The sequence below is a fragment of the Miniopterus schreibersii genome (genome assembly GCF_964146895.1).
Source record: "Miniopterus schreibersii genome assembly, chromosome: 20".
NCBI classification, from domain to species: Eukaryota; Metazoa; Chordata; class Mammalia; order Chiroptera; family Miniopteridae; genus Miniopterus; species Miniopterus schreibersii.
In genome coordinates, this window is record NC_138122.1 from 20,161,762 (window position 1) to 20,176,512 (window position 14,751).

The 14,751-nt window shown below is 41.0% G+C and overlaps 1 protein-coding gene across 2 annotated transcripts in view; it reads left to right on the forward strand.

Annotated features, from left to right (window-relative positions):
* ANKRD13A (ankyrin repeat domain 13A) overlaps positions 1-14,751 on the forward strand; it is a 29,127-nt gene that overhangs the window by 11,739 nt on the left and 2,637 nt on the right. For both annotated transcript variants that reach the window (XM_081123444.1, XM_081123445.1), the window contains 11 exons: positions 1,800-1,845; positions 3,000-3,143; positions 3,757-3,946; positions 7,070-7,136; positions 8,430-8,511; positions 9,391-9,452; positions 10,179-10,309; positions 10,802-10,959; positions 11,648-11,755; positions 12,728-12,888; positions 14,573-14,640. In XM_081123444.1, coding sequence (XP_080979570.1) covers positions 1,800-1,845; positions 3,000-3,143; positions 3,757-3,946; positions 7,070-7,136; positions 8,430-8,511; positions 9,391-9,452; positions 10,179-10,309; positions 10,802-10,959; positions 11,648-11,755; positions 12,728-12,888; positions 14,573-14,640 — 1,217 coding nt within the window. The remainder of the gene's footprint in view (positions 1-1,799; positions 1,846-2,999; positions 3,144-3,756; positions 3,947-7,069; positions 7,137-8,429; positions 8,512-9,390; positions 9,453-10,178; positions 10,310-10,801; positions 10,960-11,647; positions 11,756-12,727; positions 12,889-14,572; positions 14,641-14,751) is intronic.

Sequence of the window (14,751 nt, forward strand, 5' to 3'; positions counted from 1 at the left end):
ACGCCTGCCACTTCTAGCCATTAGTATTCTGCGACTTCTAACCCATTGCCTTATTTGATGTACAGTTTTTGGCTTTGGGGAAGTTTACCCGTCTTATGAGTTAAAGTGTATGGGCTCTGTGACACTTGAGAAGTTTCTTAAAAAAATTTTACTTCTAGGCTCCGGATTGTTTTGGGTGATGGTTGCCATTCTTCAGATAATCTTTGTTATCTGCAAAACCATCTTAACAGTCAACCAATTGCAATATTCCCAGGGCAGCAGGAGATGAGAAAGTACCAGTGGTTCAATTTTCATGCCATTTATTCTCAATTTAAGCCCAGAAGTGAGCTCCCCCAAATATCTCCAAAGATACTTGTTGATAAATCGCCTTTACCACATTAGTCAAAACACATTTCTTGAGAAAAATGAACAGTTCTGTTGAGAAAAGGAACAGTTTTGCTAGAAATTAGACAATCACAGCTCATCATCTGAGCACTCTTCCAAAAAATATTTCTGTGACATGTGAAGTAAATCCTGCCCTAAGACATTACTTTTCCGTGTCCTGCAAAGAAACCTTTCATAACATATGAAATAGTTATATGCATTGTTTTTAACATAGGTGTGTATGATCACATGGATTTATCACTTATCTAACTTACTGCAGGAGGAGCTAAAAACATCATTTGTCCATTTGCAAAACAGAAAATGACTTATTTAACATGGAGTCATCCCTCATTTTAAAAATTCAATGTAAAGGATTTTCTTTTTCTTTTTTTAACCTGTATTGAGTCGTAACTGAACTGCATTAAATTGTATTCTCTGCTTGAAGTTATAGACCGCCAATAACTGACCTGTGTGCTTACTGGCACCAGAGGCTGTTGACATTTTTGTCTCATAACATGCTTGCCTTTCTTATCCGCTGCCCTTGGAGAGTGTCATTGCCCATCACTGGAATCCTGGCTGGTTTTAAACCAGTGTAGGTTCTTGGTCTTCCTGCCCTCTGCTTCAGTAAAAACCATGGCAAAACCTTGGAGGTGGGAGGGAACAGAAAAACACCTGAAATTTCTAGCATTTCTCTTCTTGGATGGTGACTATTAAAATTAAGTAGGATGGGTACTTAAGAAATTAAGTAGCTCTCCAGGAACCTTCTATAAGAATTCATGGTAGGTCAGAAAATCATCTTAAATGAGGCTGCCGTGGTGGTGTAATCTTTCAAAAAGCCAAATTCTAGGAGTTTAAGAGGAAAGTGGGGGCAAAAGTCTTTGGTTACCTGGTAGGAAATATCAACTTTTTGAAGAAGTGATATCCAGCTGCCTCTTTTTGGTTTCACAGAGTGGTCCAATAAATGTGAAGCACTTTTCCAGAACACAAAGCCTTTTACAATCAAGTTCCCAGTCTGATAGATGCAACTGATGGTCTGATAGATGGAATTGACGGTCTGATAGATGCAATTGACGTTCCTTTATCTTTGCTCAGAACAGCCTGTTATGCACATTGCCTGGCAGTACTTAGCCCACCCTCCCAGGCTCCTCTTCTGTTAGTTACGAAGCAGGTTGAGCCCCTAAATCAGATTTGACTTCTGTCCCGCTCCAACCTTACTGCTTTCAGCTAACTTTATTAACTGTCTAGACATTTTATATCAGGACCAAATCACAGCCTGAATATAAAATAAGCTTTTATTTTGATAGGTTTGCAATTTGTGTTTCTTACTGTCTCTGTTCTCCCCCCTTCCCCACTTTTAAAAAAAAAACTGTTAACCCTTACTATGTTTGTATTTAGTTAATATACAAAGGCTAATTTCTTAAACCTTTGTCCTTCAGACTCCGGATTTCTATGTGCAGATGAAATGGGAATTCACCAGCTGGGGTAAGTGGCTGTGGGCTTGTAATTTATTTCTATTCCCAAATTTATATAGTCTGAATGTAGGTTTATTTTTCCTTTATAAGAATTACATGTGTGTGTTTTTTTAATCTAGAAAATGCATAGATAACAATAAGGAAAGATAGTCACCTATAACCCTATGTGAGTACAACTAGTGTTACTGCTTTGGGTGTTTTCCTTCCAGTCTTTTCCCTACACATAGGTAAGACTTTTTCTCCCAAGCATCCTTAAATATAACATATAGACAGTCTTGTCTCTTTTGTCATTTCTAGCTGATATTTACCCATATTATTAGTTCGGAAAAGGCTAACATTTTAGTAAGATTGACCATAACTTAGTGATTCATTTCTGTATGTGGTTCAGCTTGATTCTTTTAAACTTGTTATTCTGAGGACAAAGATAAGGTGACTACTGAAGTAGCTTGGTTCATACAAAATGGGTGTATTTCTCCCAGAACTTACGTAAGGCAAATTGACTGACAGTAATTTTCATAGGTGTTCTACTTTTATTTCTTGTAGATCAGTTAATGACAGTTCCTAATTCCCAGTTTTCAGCTCTTTTCACTTGCAGACTTCCCCTTCAGGCAAGAAGTCATATTTGTAATGAAACATTGAAATAAGGAAAGTAAAAAGTATATAGAAGAGAACTTCAGATTCTTCTGTGAAACGAATATGTTTTTTTCTAACGCAGATATCACTCTAATTTCAGGTTTTATTAAAAAGCAGCACATTCTAGACATTTGATCATTTGAATGGGGGATATGACAATATGGTAGGCCACAGCCAGATGTCAAGAGTGGCATGTGAGCGAGAAAGGCCAGATGGACATGCTCTAGCCCTGACGGCAGTCAATGAGAGGGGCTCGTTTGGGGATCGAGAATACTCTTGGGACATTCCTTCTGAGCTTTCTCTGGACAAGACATAGGTCTGCACTTTTATAAAGAGCTATAGAACAGAAAGTCCATTTTTATGTTTAAGAATGACTTCCTGTATCAAAGTGTGGGAGCCAAGTCCAGTTCTATGTGACGGCCATCTCTTGCTACTCCTGTCCTTTCATTACAGTCAGAATTGTGATTTCCTGAGCCTGGGCGTTCTGCTTGGCCGTCAGGTTTTTCTGAGTAGTACGCTTCTCTTCTTCAGTGCCCTTGGTTTCCAGAATATGCCCGAACGATGTCTGTCGCATTTGGAAAAGTGGTGCCAAGCTGCGTGTCGATATCACATTGCTGGGATTTGAGAATATGAGCTGGATAAGAGGGAGGCGTAGTTTCATATTTAAGGGAGAAGGTGAGTGATTCCCTTGCAGTAATCACTGCTCACAAGTTACAGAGGATTTTGAACCATAAAATGCGTTCCATTCGTGTGCCTTCTCTGACCCTTTCTGGGCTTTTTTGTTATTTTTTTTTATTATTCACCTCTCAGTCCCTGTATCTTATTTCTTGTCTGTATAGTTCACCCTTTTGACATGTGCCTGTCTGTTCTGGAGCCTTTGAGTACAAGCCTATGTCTTGTATCTCATTATATTCCCTCCATAATGAGGCATGACCCCTCCCCTTATGGAGGGTGAGAAATGGCACCGCTTACCCAGTGTTGTGCGTAAATAATTTATATTATGTAATCATATATTTTAAAAAGTACACAGACAAATGTGTTGCTAACAAAGAATGCAAATTATTTTAAAAGTCTGCATCTTTGGGGAAGATGGCTCTGAGCCTCCCATGAGTCAGGTAATTCCTGTGCAAGTGGGTAATCGATAATCAATAGTCTTTAGGTTTTATCAGATGGTACTGGTGGTGGGCGGAGGGGGGGGTTGGAAAGATGATGCATTTTAACATGAGACTTTCTTGTTTTTGCATCTTACTTGCGTTGTGCTTAGTTATACCCTTGTTTCCATTAACAGACAACTGGGCAGAGTTGATGGAAGTCAACCATGATGACAAAGTCGTCACCACTGAACACTTTGATCTTTCCCAGGAAATGGAGCGCCTCACTCTGGACTTGATGAAGCCAACAGGCAGGGAAGTTGAGAGGCGGCTCACGAGCCCAGTCATTAACACCAGCCTCGATACTAAAAATATTGCTTTTGAAAGGTACGAATTTAGGTTCTGCATTTTAACGTCTCACCCCTTTACTGCCATCTTTAGTGGCATGTATTATTGATTGGAAATTACGGATGGATTGGGATTTTTTTCTAATTGGCAGTTTAAGCACTAGCGTTTTAAAGTTAATCTCTGCTCTCATCAAATGGAAACCATAGCTGACATCCTTCATCATATATCATTTTTATAGCACATTGGTTAAGTCTTGGAGAAATGGCTTCATATCCTTTTATGGGCCCTTTCTAATGGATTTTACTTGAATTTTATTTTTGTTTTGGTGTTTGGGGATCCACAAGACTCCCTAGTCCCCAACCATGAAACTTTGAGTTTCCAGAAGCTAGAATTGATCCAGTATTGAATGTGGTTATACTGATATTAGTCTAACTCATACCTTTCATATAGTTAAGTGTGGTTCTCTCTCCCTGGCCCCCCTATGGTAGTTTAGAGCAAGAGTCTGGAGGGGTTCAGTTCTATTCCAGCCTCTCCCCGAAGAAACCTCAGAGAGCTCTGTGTCTCAGTTGACCCGAATGAGAACACTGTGTCTAGTCACGTGCCTCTGGGCTGTGCAGAGGTGTGTAGGGCCTTTGTCAGGGAGGCAGACACTGTCACAGCTGTGAACCTAAGTGTCTCTACCGTAGAACACACTGAACGGGGGAGTCTGTAAGAGCCCTGAGTGTTTGCCTAGGATGTCACATCCAGCTCTCTGTAAACCAAAGCAGCGTAACGTGAGCTAATATGGACAGCATTATCCTGGACTTAGGCTTCCTTTTCACAGATACACTGTCTCTCTCTTTTCTTCGTTTCCAATATAAAATTTATTACTAAAACAGTTTTCTGTTGAGTCAAATGGAAGACTCACTAAGTGCCCTTTTCTGTTAGTTTAGATCAAGCTGTGGAATTAGGGTATTTGTAGCAGAAGAGAAGCCAAAACACCAGGTATGCTGCTGCTGTGGTGGGGGCACCCCCCTGAGGCAGGGTCAGTGCCCCATCACCAGCCTTCTCTCACCAGCCTGCCCAGATGACAGCCGTTGTCTTCCAGGGACAGCAAAGTTTAGGGACTGACCGTGGCTTTACCAGTGGGGGTCTTGGGAAGACATGTCCAGTCTTCGGCACACGCCTCTGCAGACAGGGAGGGCCCTTCAGCCTCGGGCTCTGTTTGTAAAGCTGGAAGACAGAGGAGCTTACCCTCACTGCCACATCCCCGCAGCAGTGACAAGACCTGGAAGAACTGAGCAGCATCAGCAGGGCTACTAACTGCATGTAAAGTTAATCAAGTGCCAAGGAGTTATTAGAATCTTGGTTTTAAACTAGGATGTAAACATTGAGTTTAATAACTAAACTGTCAGAGGACTTGCGGTCAAGATGGTGGCGGAGTGGATGGATTTTGTGAAGGAATTGGTGCCAGATTAGTGGATGCTGCTATCTGGGTTGGTACTTGTTCAGATGACCCCAAAGGAGATGCCTCTACTGGGTAGAATTCAGTGTCTCATGTCTCTATTGAAGAAATACCAAATTAAGTTCTTTAATTTTTCAAAAACAAACAAAACTAAGCCATCAGAGAGTGAGGATGAGAAAGCAGACTAGCCAGGATTGTGGGTGATGCAGGTGAGCAAGGAGCATGGCGGTTCCCAGGAAAAGTGCGGCTGTTTCCCCTGCGTGAGTGAAGGGTGGAGAGCAGAGCTGGCCGCCTCTGGCCCTCTCTGTGCCGGAAGAGGATTGTTTCCCGCGCCGAAGTACCATGCGGCTTAGTGACAGACAGGAACTGAGGGTCGAGTTTCTTAACCAAAAGGAATATCTCGATTTTCAATGATCAGTGACCAAGAAGGGGCTCTGATTTATTAATCAGTTAGGTGTGGTCCCTGGCCCCCTGCACCCCAGGATTATTTTGTTTCTGAAATGTCTCTTGGACATAGCTAGTAGTCTGTGTAATCCCTTTAGGATTTCTTTCTTTCCCTCCAAGGGTCATGGTTGTACTAATTGTGGACAACTAATTGGAAAATTAAAGCTTTAGTCCCTTCTTTCTCTGATGGGCTGTAATACACACATATACCCCATCTGGCCTAATTTCATTTACCAAATCCCATTAGAAGAAAAGCAAAGTGTTTGAAACACAATATGTGAATGATCGCATACCTTCTTTGTGACTTGGCTGACATGCCGCCCGATGTGCCACTTCACTCCAGGGTCAGAGCAGAAGGCAGGCAGCTGCCCTACACAGGCCAAGTGCAGCAGTCACAGTGGAGCTAGGATGTGATGTCCTAGACAAAGGGACAGTCTGGCCAGGGCTCCCCTGTGAGTGGTAGCATTTCCCAGGGCGTGATGCTTTGAAAAAGAATCAGCCTCTTGGCTGCTCTCGGTTCCTAAATGCATTTTTTCCAGGAGTGTGTTGAGTGGAATAACCGGGTTTTTGGGCACTTTATCAATGCGGCAGCTGCTCCTGGAATGCTGGGCTACTTTAAAAGCAATTCTACAGAGCTGGGATCAACGGCCAGGTTAAAAAACTGCTTTTAACATCCTTCCCCCCTGCTGCACCAAGCCTGATAAAATGTGTGACCGACTCCCAAGCCATTTTGCAGGCATTGTTGGTTTCTCCAAGCAGCTTGCCGCAGTGATGAGTTCCTGCCCCACCCACTGTCCCAAGGAGCAAGATGGTCTATGCCTCCTTGTTCTAAGAATTCCTTGATTGAGACATGGCTGCTTGTGGGGACAGAGCCACTAACATCTGTCCCCAAAGTTAAGATGACCCAGATAAATGCTCTGACCCAGATACCACCTTGTGGTGAGCCCTCGGACGCTGGTCGTCTTCGCTCACTTCTTTGGGACAGCTGTCCAATAAATATCATCGCCTTTGTTGCCTATGCTGGCAGTTTTTTTAAAGAAGCCAAGAACGGAGGATTTCTGTGCCATGCGTGAGGCAAATTAATTAACAGCTGGGAGGGGGCGGGGGGTGCTTAAGCCATCTGTCATTGAAACATCCTTTTGTGGATAGTTGGACTGTAATTTCCAGGTGTCCTTCACTAACTTAAGCTGGGGGAAAAAACTATAAAGGCTGCAGGGATAAATCTGAATGGCATATTGTACATGTAGAAATTTGTGGTGTTCACTTTTTATCAGAACTAAATCCGGATTCTGGGGCTGGAGGACAGATAAAGCAGAAGTTGTTAATGGTTACGAAGCAAAGGTAAAAGGAAACTCTTAAAATAAGATTTAATATAGCAATTTAGCTTCTATGCAAATGAGGAGTCTGTTCGGATTTTGTCATGCATCTGTGCCATGGAGGTACTCTGGGGACTAAGTACTGTCCAGTGTGTCTCTCACTTTGATTTTTATCTTATTTGACTTTCAGAAAATGGGATTGCATGTCCCAAGGAGGTCTCTAGTTATGCCAAAGAGAAACACTGTTGTAGAGACATGAGTACAGGTACCAGTTGTCCTGGTAAGAATGACCAAAAAGAGAGAGAGAAAGGATTAGACTTACCATGATTGTTCATCTTTTTTTAAGACCTGAGTGAGTTTTTAAAAAAATCATAAAGTAGCTTTTATGAGTCTCCTTTTTTTCCAGTTAGCCCAGTTGTAACCAATTGGCTTACAGCCCACTTACGTGACATCAGTGAATTTAGAACATAGCTGTCATAGTGGAGACAACAGCTGGCATTTGGTCCGCTGGACAGCCCTGTTTTCTGGCCCTTCCTGGGCCCTGCAGTACAGCAGGGATTGATAGCTCTGGGGGTTGGAGCCAGGCACTGCAGAATCCTCTGGTGACCTCTGAGCAGCAAAGAAAGCTTACGTCATGCTCAGCAGGATACATTTAGTAAAAGTCTTTCCAGTGCTGAGTGTGTTTCCTGAACCTTTGCACGTATGGCAGATACAGTTAATTCTTTGTTAACCAAGATACTTGATTTTCCAGACCCCCATAGTCCCCAGTCAAGCTTGATAACAGAGCGTCTACTCTGGCAGTTATAATAATTTTGGTCAATATCCAGCATAGCTTTTAAATGGTGACTTGCTGGTTGTAAAGCTTATCAGTGTAGAGAACCTCGTGCTCATTCCTTTTTCCTTCTGCCAGCAGATGACTGTCTAAGTCAGTCCAGTCCTATTATAAGATGACCAGAAGTTAGTAGAAGTATTCAGTACAGGTTTGGATGCCTTCGCACAATAGAAATCCAGTGGGGAGGCCTAAACTGCAGGACATTCTGTGTTTAGCAACAAGAAGGGCCAGTAGGAAGATGCAACCTGTCACTGTTAACTCCTCAGTATTTAAAACTCTCCAAGATGCAAAGTGACTGCTGATGCATTTCTAAGCTGATCGCTTGTGTACTTTCTCTGAAGGATCCTAATGATTGTTAACCATTTCTCATTTTTATTTTGCTGGATTTTTGGGTTTTTTTGGCTTCAGCATTCTTGCTCTTGCTGTGCTTCTTTTTTGAGTTTTGATCCCCTGTGTCACTGTTTTCTCTTGCACACATCTCTTAAGGTTTACACAGTAAATAATGTGAGTGTGATAACCAAAATACGGACAGAACATCTGACTGAGGAAGAAAAAAAGAGATATAAAGGTAATCTCCACCCCCTGTTTAAGCCTACAGAGAACCTTTGTTAGCTCTGTTAAGTTGGGGGGGTTAATGTGATCGGTTGTGCAGAATCCTAACCCTGATTTCCTTTTCATAAAAATTTCCTTAGTCTGACTCATTCTTGGAGAGATTTCTCCTTAGTTGGCTTCAGCTATAATTAAAGCCATTCGCAGGGCTTGTTTATGTGTTATGAAGAACAGTTGTTGGATAAAAAAGTAGATAAAGTTGTTGGAGAATATTTACCACTGAAATAAGTGATTTGCTCCAAACAATACAGTGAAAGATTTGGAAGAACTTGGGCTCTGAGCTGAAACATTGCCAATACATGGTCACCATTTCCCAGCTCTGCCAGTGGCTGGTTCTGTGGCTTTGTGAAGTTACCGACCCTCTGTGCCTCAGTTTCCTCAAAAATGAAATAGAGGTGCTCCTAGACCTTCCTTTGAGTTATTGGAAGGATTAGCACACAGTAATTGTTAACTACCACCACCGTATTATTAACTAGAACTACCACAATACTATTACTGCAGTTGGACAGATGAGGAAACCGAGGCCCAGGATACATGGGCAGTAACCATCCAAGATGAGATTGGAATCCAGATCTGGCTCACTCCCAAATCCAACCTCTTTCCACTATTTTGCTTTAATTCTTGTTACTGTTGTTCATCTAGTTTAGAGACCCTAATAAGTGTCCTACAAAGGACAAATTAGCTGATGGTTATTGTGGATGATATTATGAGTCTATCCGTAAATGGATATCCTAATGCAGGTAGCTTCGATCAGAAACTTTAAAATATGATGAGAAGCTTTCTCTATAGTCACACATAAAGCATGATATTAGACATTAAACTTTTCCCCCCTTTACAGCGGACAGGAACCCACTGGAATCTTTGTTGGGAACTGTGGAACACCAGTTTGGTGCTCAAGGGGTAAGTTGAAGCAACAAGCTTTCAGCGCAGTTAAAGGAGATGACTTTCCTGTGCTTGGGATGGCATTTACTGAACCTCCAGCAGGCTGCTCTATTTGCAAAGGCTAAAGAGTGCTCCCAAGCTGGAATCCGAGACACTCTTGGAAGAGAATTAGATGAGTGAGTCTTTAAAAATAAAGATTTTAGGGGAAGGGTAGTGATTATAAAAAGCAGATGCCTTCTCTCTTACTTGTTATAAACTAGGGTCTCTGTACAAGTGGAAATGAAAAGGGATTCAGGACTTTACATTTTAACAGAGCACCTTAGCAAACATTTCCTCACTTGATCCTCACAATAACTATCGGAAATTGCTACAATGGATGTCATTGAGGGTCAGAAAAATGAAACTACTTTTCCACTGTCACAATGACAGACCTAGAACTTAAACCCCAAGTCTTCCATATCTCATGCGCTTTCCTTTATTTCTCTCTCTTATCAGGAGATAAAAATGTAAAGGAGAGTGGAGAAATACTTTGAAATGGAGAAATGCATTAGACTTGCCATGTAGTTGGTAACACCTTTGTAGATTTTCTTGTTTGGTGCAGTAACTTAATTTTTAAAAAGTTAATGACTAGCACTTCCTGATCTGTAGCTGGTTAACATGTCCACCTCAGAGACTGAGTGCCATAGGCCTCCACTTGTGAGCATCATTTGGCATTTCTGATTCCCCTGAGTTCTGGCTCGGCAGGACCTCACCACAGAATGTGCCACTGCAAACAACCCTACAGCCATCACACCCGACGAGTACTTCAATGAAGAGTTTGATCTGAGGGACAGGGACATCGGAAGGCCGAAAGAGCTGACAATTAGAACACAAAAGTAAGAGAGAGTCAATGGCCATTTTCAACTTAATAGATTATTTGTTTCAGAATTGTGTGTTTTATGGTGTCCTGTTTAGTCATTCTTCTGTCCCTATCCTTTAAAAATAATTTTAAATTACTTTGACAAAAGCTAACAGTAGATTGCCCATCTTATTAGCTCTTCTCCAAATAGAATATAGATTGGATATAAGAATTCTTTATTTCGCTGCCAACAAGCTGATCAAATGAAATGGTTTCCACCACCTAGCAGTTTCTTCATGCTTGCTGTCAGCTAAGGCTCTTGCAGGAATGGAGGTCCTTTCCCTGGTTGCTGGATTTCAGAGTGATTTGAATTGCTTGTTGGCCTAGTCTCGTATAGGTCCGAATTGAGGTGTAAGATAACTGGGAAGACTGGGGAGTAAGAAAGCTGGCATTGTCTACCTACTGCATAGAATTCCGTTTCCCTGTCTGGTGGCGATGCTCTCAGTCTTTTCTCTGTCAAATCCTGCAGGTTCAAAGCAACACTGTGGATGTGTGAGGAATTTCCCCTCTCTCTCGTGGAGCAGGTCATTCCCATCATTGACCTGATGGCCAGAACCAGCGCTCATTTTGCAAGACTGAGAGATTTCATCAAATTGGAATTCCCACCTGGATTTCCTGTCAAAATAGGTACCGTTAAATGAACCCCAGGAGCACTTGTAGATTCTGCCCTTTTTGTATGTGACAGAATGTGCTTTAGGGAATTGAAGCACTTTAGTCAAAAGTAGCATGCAGGAGACATAGTATAGGAGGTCAGAGTCCTCTAGTTTAATTTGGCTTGAAGAAGTGTCATGATTCTAGGTCATTTTGCATATCAAAATTAGGAGATTCCCTAGTCATCAGTTCTATTTATTGATGGTGCTGACAGATGTAAAAAGGCATAAAAATGTGACACATCCATTGTCTCAGTATCAGACCTTAAGTGAAACTTCAAATTAGGTAGTTAATTGAGGAAGACTATTGACACCAAGATCCTTTGATACATAAATATGTTTAGGGCCTGAAGTAGTACGCATAATACCATATACAGTGCATATTACTTGTGAGGCATTTACATTTTGGATAGTTGTACATTCATGATACTTGAACCCTGGCTCGATCATTTACTCACTGTGATCTAGGATAAGCTGCTTAACCTCTCTGAATCTCAGTTTTCCTATCTACATATTGGGAAGGGTTGTTATGAGGATTAAATGAAGTTATACCTATAAAAAGTACTTGGCATGGTACCAGCATAGTAAGCACTTGTAGCTGACTATTAAATGATGGCTGTTATTATTCTCAGTAAAGTTATTTATAAAAGCTTTTGTGTTGTTAGAAATTCCCTTGTTTCATGTCTTGAATGCACGGATTACATTTGGAAATGTTAATGGCTGTAGCACTGCTGAAGAAGCTCAAAATGTGGAAGGGACCCAGGCCGATTCAGGTAAAAGAAAGTTGGGTTTTGTGATTTTTTTTTAAATTCATACACTTAGTCATTATACTAATTATCCCATTTGAAATTAGAGTATCTTATAAAGTGGATCTCTGTGCTGAATCAAAATTTTCGATTTAGTTTAGATTAAGGGGAAAAAATTGAGAGTATGTATGACTCTACTTGCATTAAAAACAGCATATTTTTAAAACAACTTTATTCAGGTGTAATGTAGATACAATACAGTGCTCTCATTTTTAAGTGTGACAGGTCAATGCATTTTGACAAATGTAACCACCACCATAGTAAGATAAAAAGCATTTCTATCACCCCCTCCCCCAAAATACCCTCAGCCTCCTTTGCCATCAACCCAATTCATATTTTGGATGCTATTGTAAATGGATTTATTTTCTTAATTTTTATTTTCCAATTCTTCATTGCTAGTATATAGAAATATAAGTGAATTTTTTTAGTCTTTAAAAATTGTGGTAAAATAGTGTTCTGTGTCTTAGGCTAGTTGAAAGATACACAGGTGTTTGTTTTAAGTTTACAGGTATATATGTATACTCTCTTTTATATGTTCACTGTATTTCATAATAGAAGGAAAAAAATAAAAAGACACATTGGTTTCACTGTGTATATACACATCACAGTCCTCAAAGGATGCATGAATAAAATACAGGTTATTTCTGGAATGTGGAAATAGGAGAAAGCGTGTAGGGAGAGAGATCTTCACTTTTCATTTTAGTCGTCTGTAATTTTTTATGACTGCATTAATTTTATTACCCAAAAAAAATCAAGGCAGAAAGAAAAGCAGTATTCTGGTACTTTTGCTGTCAAGAGTATTTCTCAAAATCTCTCTCACATAGTAGCAAACTTTGATTTTAATCATATCTTTTTTTTTAATTTAAAAAAAGTGTATATAGTTGAAGTGGAAATTTATTTACTAACTCAGGCACTGGACTGTCACTTTTTGCGTCTCAGCTTCCCCGGTCACAAACTTTGAGGTTGATCAGTCTGTGTTTGAAATTCCCGAATCCTACCATGTTCAAGACAATGGCAAAAACATGCATCTGCAGGACGAAGACTATGAGATAATGCAGTTTGCCATCCAGCAGAGCTTACTGGAGTCTAGCAGGAGTCAGGTGCGTTTATCAGAATAAATGGCAGGGCATGGGAGGTTTTACCCTCCCATTTGGCCACAGTTTGTAGCTAAACCTGAAAGACTTACTTTAAATAACAACTTTGGTGTGTTTATGGTATTTACAGAGATTGTTTTGTATTTTATACATCTGGTCTTTTCCAAAAGGTGGTTATAGTATGAGATATACAGAGTGTCCCCAAAACATGTATACACACTTTTTCCTGATAGCTCAATTGATGTTTCTTTCTTTTCAGATTGAATCCATTGGAATTAATTATTCAAGATGTGTACACATTTTTGGGGACACCCTGTATATATCTCAGATAACTTGCATAGCCTCATCAGCATCACAGGACGTCTCCTGACAGACTTCTTCTCCCCATGTTCACCCATATAGCTAATAATTATGTATCTTTGGGGTGTGCTATAGAATTTTCTAGTATTGAAACAGTAAATTCATGCTAGCTTACACCATCGGATTTTCCCTAGATCATTGTCTATGTGTCAGTAGTCTCATAAAAAGGTATGTGGGTTTTCATTTCAGCTTCCTCCCCAGGAAGACCAATCATTGTGTTTGGCTGCTCAGTAAGGGTGTGATGAAAGTGTTGGTTGATTCTTTGTTAACTTTTTTTTTTTTTTTTTACTGAGACATTTTATTCTGTTATATGGGGTGTAATCCCAAACTCTTTGAGTCTCTAGCTAAAAGTAGAGCTAAGGACAGGACAGACCAGCATTAGGGACAGTTGCTTTCTGTTTTCTTACATGGTTCTTCCTCCAGGCCTCACCTGCCTGGGACGGGACAGTCCAAGGTATGAGGTCCTCCTTCCCCATCGTCAACTCCTGTCCCCTCCCTCCTATGGCTTCCTCAGGCTCAGGTTTTTGACATTTTGCTTTTCTTCTTGAGTCCCAGAGTTTGAGTAATCTGAGCCCCTCTCTTCGCCTTCATGGACCCATTCTTAGAGCCATTCAGTTTTCTGAGGCTGCTGGGCCAAGGGCCAGAGCCCAGAGCAGGCGTATTCCCTATGAGAGGCCTTCTGGGAGAAAACCCAGCCCCGGGACATCCCTGTCAGCCCAGTACACCTCTTCTTTCCCTATATAAGTGAGCTTATTTTTCCTCCAATACCTACATAAACCTTCTTGACCATAGTTTTACAAAGGGGAGTGGCCAGAGTCACGACAGATTCAGGTATGCAGTGCTTAATGAGGAGCAATGGGGAGATACTGAGAAGTGGGTTGTCAGGTGATTTCATAAAATGCCCTTAACATAAATCTAGATGGTATAGCCTACTGCACACTGGGCTGTATGGTGTACCACCATCATATGTACGGTCTTCACTGACCCAAACCTTATGTGCTGCATGACTGTTGAATTACATATTCTAATCCTGCTCTAAAAGAAGCACCTGCTTTGTTCATTTGAACTTTGCCCAAGGTTAGCTGCTTTTAGTAGACTGATTTTGTGTCACGTATGAGAAGCTGTTAAGCAGGGTAGTGTACCATATACTACCTGGCACTGAAATGTCATTTTAGAGATAACCTAAGCCCTCACTAGTTCTTCACACAGTACTATCAGTAATGGGCATGTAAATATTTTTAATTTTGTCCTTGCTGTTTTCATTTCCTTATCAGTATGACACCTATTCCTTCTAAGAGGTATTCATGTCCATCACATTTGTTTTTCTTAGGACCTTTCAGGACCAGCTTCGAATGGAGGGATCAGCCAGACACATGTCTACGATGTCCAATATGAGAGGTAATTGACATAACTCCTGATGACTAAACCGAGGTTGGCACAGGCACTTTGTACACACAACAGTGCCTGGTGGGAGAGACTTGATAAAGTGTTAGCTCTCCTGCTTCCTCT